At 45.8% G+C, this 10,264-nt stretch overlaps 1 protein-coding gene across 5 annotated transcripts in view; it reads right to left on the minus strand.

Annotated features, from left to right (window-relative positions):
- Positions 1-10,264, minus strand: part of Havcr1 (hepatitis A virus cellular receptor 1) — a 30,838-nt gene that overhangs the window by 16,667 nt on the left and 3,907 nt on the right. For 3 of the 5 annotated variants that reach the window (XM_023713234.1, XM_023713235.1, XM_023713236.1), the window contains 5 exons: positions 9,848-10,183; positions 4,914-5,039; positions 4,488-4,574; positions 4,058-4,141; positions 69-173 (listed from right to left, as the gene is read on the minus strand). In XM_023713234.1, the coding sequence (XP_023569002.1) occupies positions 69-173; positions 4,058-4,141; positions 4,488-4,574; positions 4,914-5,039; positions 9,848-10,183 (738 nt within the window). The remainder of the gene's footprint in view (positions 1-68; positions 174-4,057; positions 4,142-4,487; positions 4,575-4,913; positions 5,040-9,847; positions 10,184-10,264) is intronic. The other 2 variants (XM_023713237.1, XM_023713238.1) reach the window with 2 other exon arrangements.

Raw genomic sequence — 10,264 nt, forward strand, 5'->3', positions numbered from 1 at the left:
CAGGCAGGCAGGCAGAGAGAGAGAGAGAGAGAGAGAGAGAGAGAGAGAGAGAGAGAGCGAGCAGTTACCTTCTGAGAAAGATTCTGGGGAGGAGGTGGTGGGCTGAGTCCTTGCTTCCTGTGGTGCTGTAGGCTGGGTTTCTACTGCTTGGGTTGGAACAGGTGGAGTAGTATCTGGAATAGAATAATAGAAGAGCTATGTTGCATTTATAGAAAAAAAAAATTCATCCTCTACAAAAACAAATGAGAGGCCAGGAACAGTGGTGCCGGCTTGCAATCCCAGCACTGGGGAGGCTGAGAGGTGCATTACAGCAGGTTAAGCCCAGCCTGGACTACATAGTGGGTTGGATTAGTGCTCATATTGTAGGCAGCTGAGTTACATAGAAATCTTACAGGAAGTCAGAGGAGCCTGGGCCCTCGAAGGAGCCAATATGGAAGACAAGATACCTCGCAACTGTGGGAGAGACAGACATTTCCGCTGCGGGCCAGACCTCAAAATAAAAGATCAAACAAATACGTCCACACACCTCCCTAGGGATGGACATCAGAGACTAATAGCCCAATTACATGTGGATCAATCAAAAGGCTGGGAAGAGTCACTAACCCAACCCCCTACAGGAAAAGCCCTTGTTCTGTATTCCTGCCTGCTTGCTAAGTGACTCAGTTCCCCATTTGATTTCAGTTTAACCCATTTTACCTGAGCAATTATAGTGGTAGTCTTATTGGCTGACCACAGTTCTATACTACATCATGCCCACTAGTGATTTCCCAAGTTTCCCACCTTGGACCTGCCTCATGTCATGGATTTGCTCTATAAAAATCCCTAGAAAAGGCAGCTTCTTGGGCAACCCAGTCGGGTCCCATTCTATCCTTTCTAGCACAGAAGCTTTCTTTCCCTCAATAAACATATTCTGCTCTTGACCTTCGTTGTTCCTAAAATTCATTCAGTTTTAAAGAACACAAACTCATCCTAGGTATCTAGCAGGTTACAGTTTCTATCACCTATAGCAGTCAGACTAGATCTACACAGAAAGATCTTGTCTTTTAAAAAACAACAAATAAATGATTACTAAATTATAAATTACCATCAACATCCCATAGTAACTTTACTCCAGCCTTCTCAAGAAGGATGGTACCAACCTACTTCTAGCCTTTATAATTAATTCTTAGAAATCTGTTGACATTTGGCCTCCATATTAAAATGGCTTCCAGACACTGAACCTAGTTTGTAGAGAGTTTTATCAGTATATAAAATTACTTCCTATTTTCTACACTCTAGATCCCAAGACTCTCTAAGTGGACAATGCCTACAGCAGTGCAGCTCCTTTGGAACCCCCAAATACAATTTATTCTATTAATACAAATGCCATTTTGTTTCAATGAAGAGAGTCGGGAGGGTCCACTCACCTGTCTTAGCCCACTCATAACAGTCTCCATCTGGATTGCCTAGGTATATTCAAGTTCAAGTTCTAGGTTGTCCACCTCTCGTCAGGGAGACAGGCAGAGTGACCAACTCAGAACACATTCCCTATTTTCCACCTCGATGACTCTTCAAGGTGACAATATTGCTCAACATCTCAGCCTAGGCACTGCCTGGCAGGCCTCCAAGGATGTTCCTGGTAGACTCTGCTCCCAGCTCCTTCTGCGTCTGCACGCTCAGCACTCTTTGTCTAAGAGTAATTTCCTGAGTCATCATGCTCGCCAAGAAGATTCCACTGAGAATTCTTGAATATGGAGCTGTGTTGCTTACTATTCCTTTGTGTGCTAGCTTTATTCAGATCCCATAGCTGGCCCTGTCTGCAGAGCTGGTCATGTGTTTATGGCCCTTCACATGGTTTCTGTCTCCTAGAACACCACAGAGCTGTGGGACAAGTTCATGGCGGAGTCCAGAGAAGAATCCCAAAAGCCACCTCTCCCCTGTGCCCCTTGCCAGTCTTTTCCCCTGTCCCCACCACAGTCTAGACCCCTTCACACTTCAGCAGCGCCCTTTCTCCTGCTCTGAGCCGCTTCCCTGCCTCTCTACATTCAAAGCTGTAAGCGGATGTGGCTGTCTTTAGGAACCAAGACGACACGAGAGAGTCAGACGTGCAGGCTTTACCCAAAGTAGCGCTGCGCCGAAGCCTTCTCGACTTAGCTTCTTCCACAGTGGCATCTTTCTCTCTTTGACAACTACACATATGGGGGTTCCAGGACTATTCTTGTGTGTAGTGGCAAAGCGGGCACTCCATGACTCCTTAGGCAGCGAGCACGAGCCTAAGCAGAGGTGGATGGAGAGATAAGTGTGCCTGCAGGACCCTGCCTGGGGTGCTTGCTGCCTCCCTGCCCTCTAAGGTTCCATTCTAAACTTGTGCTCTTCAGAAATCTATCCGGAAAAACACGAGACAGGTGTGATAGTGCACCTCTGTAATCCCATCATTCAGGAGGCCGAGGCAGGAGGATTGTTATAAATTCAAGATCAGCGTAGGCCATATAGTAAGGGCCAGCCTGAGCTGTATCTAAGATCCAATCTCAAAAAACTACAAAAAAAAAAAAAAAAAAACCTTCAACTCACAGTATCATTAAAGTCACAGGGACACATAAGCCGGCACCTTTGTCTACATCTCAGTTTTCAATGAAGTCAAAAACTTAAGTCATGTTCTCCAAACTAAGCCCACACAGCTGTCTAATTTAGCAAGCACAAGCAAGTGTTAGAAAGTCAAGTCAATACCGAGAAAGTTTCACAGATTCTCCAGTGTATTTCGCTGCTTGCAAGCCTGAAGCTGTTTTTCTCAGTCCCAACCTAAAGCCCCATCTTCCAAACTCAGCTCCTAGCCCAGGTCCCTCCAGCTATGAGCCTGTGACATTTCTGTTGCTGCTCAAAATCCAGAACTACTTCAAAGGATCAAAGACTTTCAGGGGGCTTTGAGCATCTCTGAGTCAAGTTTTTTTTTTTTTTTTTCAGAATCAGGGATTGAACTCAGATCCTTGCGTTTGCCAGTCAAGCGTTTATCCTACTGAGCCATCTCCCTGGCCCCACAAGTTACCTTTTTAATCATGGCAATAGAAGATTGGAAACTACTTGTCCTCAGGGTGACAAGCTACATCTTTACCTCTAAGTCATTCTCTATTTGGTTTATGTCTACACCATTTTCTGTTTGGAACTTGAGGTGTGAAACATGATATGGACAACAGGAACATGCACTTTTTAAACTTCCAGCCTTTAAATTCCATATTTACTTTTTTCATGAGTATAAGCAGTATTTGTGCAATTTCTATGCCACATAATTTAAGGTAAACAGTCACTGAAGCAAAACTGTAAGGTAGTGACTGCTTCCAAAAAGACTGGTTAATTTTATAAATTATTTGTTAGTGAGGATGTCAAAACAGAACAAATTCATTCACACTTAAGCACAGAGTTTGCAATAGGAGGCAGGATCTGCTAGCTACAATCAACAGACCCACATTTTAGTGAGCAGAAATTGAAACGTAATTCAACTATTTTCTATCTTTGCAATGTTCAGCAATGAAGCTGTAGACTCTGTCTCATTTCCCATCATGCTCAAGTCCATTTGAATCAACCCTTACCGTGGCAGTGTTATCCTGAGATTGAAATAATACTGCAAAGCATGCCGCATGGTGCCTACTACAGAAAGTAAGTTTTAGTTTCACTGAAATGTGATCCTTATTTGTAGGGTCTAATGTTAGCACGGCCTGGAGCTCCCACAAGTTCACCAGCCTGGCCCTTGCTCCCTGGCATCTCCTACTTTCTCATGGAGCCAGGCCCAGGTAGGGGAGACCCACACAGGTGTCCTACATCAGTGGTTCAACTCTCACTGCTAATAAGAAATCCCTTTGCAAATCTGGTAAAACACAATGGCTGCCCTCACTCATCAAACGCTTACACTTGGGCAAGATATGCATCATTTCAGAAGGGGGGCAGACACAGCCCTGGTGGAGCCCATGTGCTGAGCCCAAGTCAGAATCCTCACCCCTGATATTGCTTCTTCTCGACACAGGGTAGACTCTACATGGTCCACAGCCTCCCTTGGGAAGGCCTCTGGGCTCCAATCACACTGTACCTGTTGTGCTGCTCTGTGTCTGCAGGGGTGCTGGAGGAGCAGATGTGGAGACATGGGCTGAGGTTGGAGCCCAGGTGGGTCTGCCTGGAGTTAGAAATCAAGATGGAAGCAGAGATTAGTGGAGCAACAGGAAGCAAGAGCTTCCTATGGACCTGCAGCTGAGCACGGTGACGATGGACTGTCTCCAGGCAGGGTTATCTCTCCTGAACTTGGTCTTCACCAATGTCCACCTAGACAGGGCAGGGCTTTGGGACATGCTAGGGGTACACTTGAGCAGCTACATTCATAATAAAGGATTAACCAGACAAAAACCCCTATCTCATATGTGCATTGAAGGTCCTTTTAGACAACATGGAAGGAGGCTGTTTAGAGTCACACAATGCCCTGCATGCTCTACAGCCTCCTATCAGGGCTGCAGTTCTCATTTTACCTGTTTCGTGGTTTTCTGTGTGTGCTGGTGCTGGACGGGCAGTAGAGACAGGAGGTGTTGTTGCAACTCTTGTGCTGGTGGTCAAAGCTAGACATTGACATGAAGGCAAAAATTAATGAATCAAGAAACAAGAGCTTCCCGCTGCAGTTCAGCACAGCGATGACACTGTCTCTATGCATGGGTACCTCCTAGGCTTGTCCTTTGCCAATGACCAGCTACATGCTCTAACTAAGAGGGAACTGTTTTGGAGAAATACTGTGGAGTGAGCAGAGAACCTGCACTGAAAAGTGCATGCCAGGGGCTGCAAACACACAGCACGTTTGCACAGAAGGCCTTTCTGGAGTCCAGGCAGAGGAAGCTGTTTAGAGTCACCCAATGCTCTTGCTGCTCCTTATCCTCCCATTGGAGCTGCGATTCACACTTCACCTGTTGTACGCGTCTGTGTGTGCACTGGTGTTGGAGGAGCAGCAGAGACACGAGGTGTTGTTGGCACCCTTGTGGCTGGAGGAACAGTAGAGACACGGGGTGTGGTTGGCACCCTTGTGGTGGCGGCTGGAGGGAGACACCAACATGAAAGCAAGAATTAGAAAGAAACAAAAGCTAACTAGTTTTCAGCAACTTCAGCTGAGCATAGCAATGACAGACTCTAGGCAGGGCTTTCTCTCCTAGACTTGGTCTTTGGACAGCTAAGTCTCTCCTAGACTTAGCAAAGACTTGGTCTTTGCTAATGGCCAGTGGCGGCTGAGAGGAGAGGGCTTTGCAGACATGCTGGAGTGAGTGAAGCAGCTCCACTGACAAGTATTTAAGAAATAAAAACCATATTTTATCCTTGTGTTGAAGTCTTTTTTAGGAGACCAGTCAGACAGGGAGTGGTTGAAGTCACCCAGCGCACTGTATAATCTACAACCTCCCATCCGGGCTGTAATTCACACTTTACCTGTTGTGTTTGTCTGTGTGTGCACTGGTGTTGTTGGGGGTGCAGCAGAGACACGAGGTGCTGTTGGAGCCCTTGTGGTCATGGCTAGAGTGACACACCCACATGAAAGCAAGAATTAGTGGAGCAACAAGCAACAAGAGCCTCCTGCCTGAACTGCAGCTGAGCACAGCGATGACAGACTGTCTCCAGGCAGGGCTATCTCCCCTAAATCTGGCCTTTGACAATGGCCAGTAGTGGCAGCTCTGAGAGGGGAGGGCTTTGGAGACAGGCTGGGGGTGCACAGGGGCAGCGACCCTGAAATTACACACATGCGAGGCGAAATCACGGATCTCCTTAGCGCTGAACTCTCTTTCTGAAGACCATTTCAAAGGGATGGTGTTAGAGTCTGTGATTGCTTTCTCCTCTCCCTGGCAAGGGACTGACTTCAGCAGTTTTTGAAACCAGCTTGTTGGCCAGATAGTGTTCTCTCTGTCGGGCCTACAGAAAGCACTCCAGAGACCAGTAGGTGAGCTACAGGCTCAGTCCTGCCCACTAGCCAATGCTCCCTCACACGCAGGAAATATTTGTTTAGAGGTAAGGCAAGACCTTGTAAGATTTGTTCCCATCTAACATTTACACCTTCAGTATCCCTCCTCCAAAATGCTTAACACGTGTGCACATACATGAACTACCTAGGCAGGGGGAGTCAAGCTCAAATATGAAATCACTGGTGTTTCATACATACTTCACGTATATAAAGGTAAGTTCATAAAATGCTGTACTTTTCATAATTTTCTGCATGAAACAATGTTCATAGTGTGAAGTTATCCACTCATGCTCTCATGTCACTTCTGAAAAATTCAGATTTTGGAGATTGGTGGAGTTTAGATTTGGAGATTAGAGGTGTATGATCTATATAATTTACAGCGTCAGAAGCCACAGCACCCACTGAAGTTCTGGGAACTGGGCACAGAGCTGAGACTAGAACTAGGGCTCAGCAGAGGGCTTGGCATGAAGCTGAGTTAAGAACAGAATGGACCAACCCTGTGGGAACAATCTCCAGAGGCCACAGCTGTGCAGAGGAGCCTGTACACTGACCCTGGCTGCCTAGGATGGGGTAGGTGTACAGTCATAGGTCAAAGTATCACACACCACTTTTGTTTGGTAGGAGGGATAAAATCCAGCACCTCCAGCACGCTAGGCAAGCACTCTACTACTGAGCTGTGTCCATGTCCACAGCCCCTCTTTTATTGTGACAAGGTCTTGCTAAATTACCCCAGGCTGAGGCCAGTCGAATAGCTCAGCAGATTAAAGTGTCTGCTTAGGTAGACACAGGGACTGGGTTTTGATCCCTGGTATGCTGGGCTGGGCTGCCCCTGGGGCATGTTGAGACAGAAATTAAGACTGGGCGTGGTGGCACCCGCCTGTAATCCCAGTGCTTTGGAGGCTGACAGCAGGAGGATCACTATGAGTCCACTCTGTGTAGTGAGACCCTATAGGCCCTGTACTAAATAATTTAAAAAAGATATATCATGTACAGCCAGAGAGATAACTCAGGGCACAACTGCACAATCCCCAGCATGTGCGAACCCTGACCCCCCCCCACGCCCCAAGGTGGGCTGAGCCAGCCACAGAAAAATACCATGTAGCCAGGCATGGTGGTGCACACCTGTTATGCCAGCGCTTGGGTTGGGGCAGAATTGTTGCCAGTTCAAGGTCAGCCTGGGCTACAAAGTGAGCTCAAGGCCAGCCTGAACTCCATAGTGAGACCGCATCTCAGAGGCAAAAAGGAAAGGAAAAAGAAAAGAGGTGCAGGGACTAGGGGTTTGATCCCCAGGGCTGGCTGAGATAGACATTGAGACTGGGCATGGTGGCGCGAACCTGTAATCCCAGCACTTGGGATGCTGTAAACAGGAGAATCACAATGCACCCAATCTAGCAGTGAAATCCTGCACAACCTGTAGACCCTTCCCTAAAATACAGAAAAAATAAAATAAAAAGAAATGAAAAAGAAAAGATATACCATATACAGGCACAAATTCCTTATGATTAATTTTGTCACTATGTGTAATTAAAATTTATCAATAAAATAAATAACTAAATACATAAACAAAAAGAAACAAAAATGGAAAACCTCAACATCTCACAGACTTTTCTTTCTTCTTTAAAAAAAAACAAACAAACATTTATTGGCACATATTTGTAGTACCTAATGATTTTGTTTGGGGGAATTGGTACACATAATATATCTCAATTCTTTTTTGCGCTTTTCACTCTACTCTCAGTTTAAATTATTTTTTCTTCTAGCTTTGTAAGATTCATTTTTGAATAAATCTTTAATCAAGATAGTCATCACAAACACACGTTAACAGCCAGACTGCAGGCCAAAAGATATAAAACATCCAAGACAATTATGCTGAGTCAGGGCTCACTGCTGGCTGCACTGGCCGTGCTGGGCTCCGCGACCTTCCCTCCCTGTTTCCCCCGCTGCCTGCCTTGTACTCTGCCTTAGATTTGTATACGGGGTCTGTCATGATGGAGACACCACGGGAGCTCAGGCGTGTGCGTTTGACTCACTTCCCTAACCATATAGGCTCAACGGGTATTTACTTTCATGCAAGGCTTCCATTTATTCCGGAACCAGGGATTGAACTCAGGCCCTTGCGCTTGCCAAGGAAGCACTTATTCCACTGAGCCATCTCCCCAGTCCCTTCCATTTATTCTTACGGCAGCTGTACTTCCTCACATACAAATAACACATTTTTCAGTTCAGCTCAGAATAAACTACTTTCTCACATCTTTTTACTCGGAATTGTTATTTTATGGTGACATTTCAAAAGCAAAGCTGGAACAGAACAATGACAGACAGACCTGGTGAGGAGACGCCCTTGGAGAGTTCAGTGCAAGCCCAGCATTTCAGAGCCACACTGCCACTAAAAGAAAGCACCAGGCCAGCGGAGATGAAGCAGTCACCTCAGCTCAGGGTCCATCTGACCAAAGAGCACTTTGGTAAACATTTAAAAAATGTCAGGTCCATAATCCTAGCACTCCAGAAGGCAGGGGCAGGACCAGCCTGCTGCAAACCTGGCCTGGGTATTTTAGCAACTCAGCTAACCAAAAATAAATAAACAAAAATGTTTTTAAATATAAGCATGATTTTTTAAAAGCCTGCTAGTTTCCTTGTATTAGATTTTTCATTACTCATTCATGTCAATAATATTGTATTAGATTTTTCATTACTCATTCATGCCAAGAAAGTTGTGATCGCAATCCTTCCCTCCCTTCCCCTCCTTTCCCCTCCCTGATCTTCCTCCTCTCTCTCCTCCCCTCCCTTCTCCTTTCCTCTCCTCGAGCTCCTCCCCACATCTCCCTGCAGCTCTGGGTACCACCCCACATTCAGCTTCCCCACGTGCCTCCTGCACGCAGTTTCCCCAGAGGCAGCTAAATGAAATGCATAGGCCGTGGGCCCGGGACTTCATCAGTTTACCCCAACCCAGGTGGCTTGGTCTGCTTGCCTTTCAGAGAGGGCAGAGCAAGCCTAAAGGCTGAGAGATGGAGAAACAATGTTCTTAATTTAAAAAAGAGACAGAAAGACAAGTTATTAAGGCCCCAGTCCTACTATTTACTTACTATTTACTTCTATCTAGATAGAAGGACATTCATTTGGAAAGAGTACCAGACACAGAGAAATCCTCAAGAACCCATTTTTTTTTTTTCATCAAATGCTGCTAGAAGCTAGGATGCCTACATCAAAGCAAAAAATTTTGTTCCCAATGCTTGGTTAAGTGAACTTCTTATGTGCAACTTAGTGAGAAGTTATTGCAATAAAAAAGCTTGCATATGAGACCATTTTAATTTCTAAAACAGAATTTTTTCTATGATATGTATCAAGAGCTCAAGGTAGGGCAGGGAAAGTGCTAGAACAATACACTATAAAGTATACAATAGGTGCAATCTATTGAACCTTCTAAGACATGAACTCAGAAAAAGGTACAATTATTTAAGCAAAATTCACGTGATGACATTGGTCATCAGCATTTCACTGTGGAACAGTGAATGCGGGGTCACGGACCCATAAGCCCATCTGTGGAGTTGTTCTGTCTTTTTTTTTTTTTTTTTTGGTGGAACTGGGGATTGAACTCAGGTCCTTGCGCTTGCCAGGGAAGCGCTTATTCCACTGAGCCATCTCCCCAGCCCTAAATACACACTCTGTGGAGCTGTTCTGAATGAAAGACACTTGCTGAGTTCAGCCTGTGGCCCTGAATCAAGGTTCCCCAGGACTTCATCTGCACAAACACCTGCCATCCTGCCTCTAAAGACCAAGAAGACCTCACTGGCAAACAGGATCATGGGCGCCTCCTCTTTCACTATTAAAGGAAAGAAAACATTACCCAAGTGGCCGGTAAACTGAGAGTAGTGATCAGAGGAAAGAAGACAAGCTTACCTGGCATAACCTTGAGTGAAATGGTGTTTTTGACATCATTGAACCATCCAGGAAGCTCCACTCGGCAGCAGTACTGGCCCCCATCACCCATGTTTACATTCTGGATGGTCAAGGACACATCTCCTTGGCTAATCCTCCCATTGAGCTGATACCGCCTGTCCTTCTGGTAGGTGATGCGCTGTCCATTGGTACTGAGAAGTGTATTGGAGCATTTAGAGGAAGGACAGGGCCCTCGGCCCCAGCATATGGGCTGGCTTCCTCTAGATACTGTGTAGGTGCAGGGCAGTGTGACCGACTGACCCACCACTGCATTCACTTGGGTCGAAAACACAGCGCCTGAAGTACAGAGGAAAAATGGACTGTGAGACCTGAAACTCTTACTCATTTTTTTACACTTTGATTTTTCTGGCTTCTTCT

This window comes from Octodon degus, unplaced genomic scaffold (genome assembly GCF_000260255.1).
Source record: "Octodon degus isolate 3935 unplaced genomic scaffold, OctDeg1.0 scaffold00029, whole genome shotgun sequence".
NCBI classification, from domain to species: Eukaryota; Metazoa; Chordata; class Mammalia; order Rodentia; family Octodontidae; genus Octodon; species Octodon degus.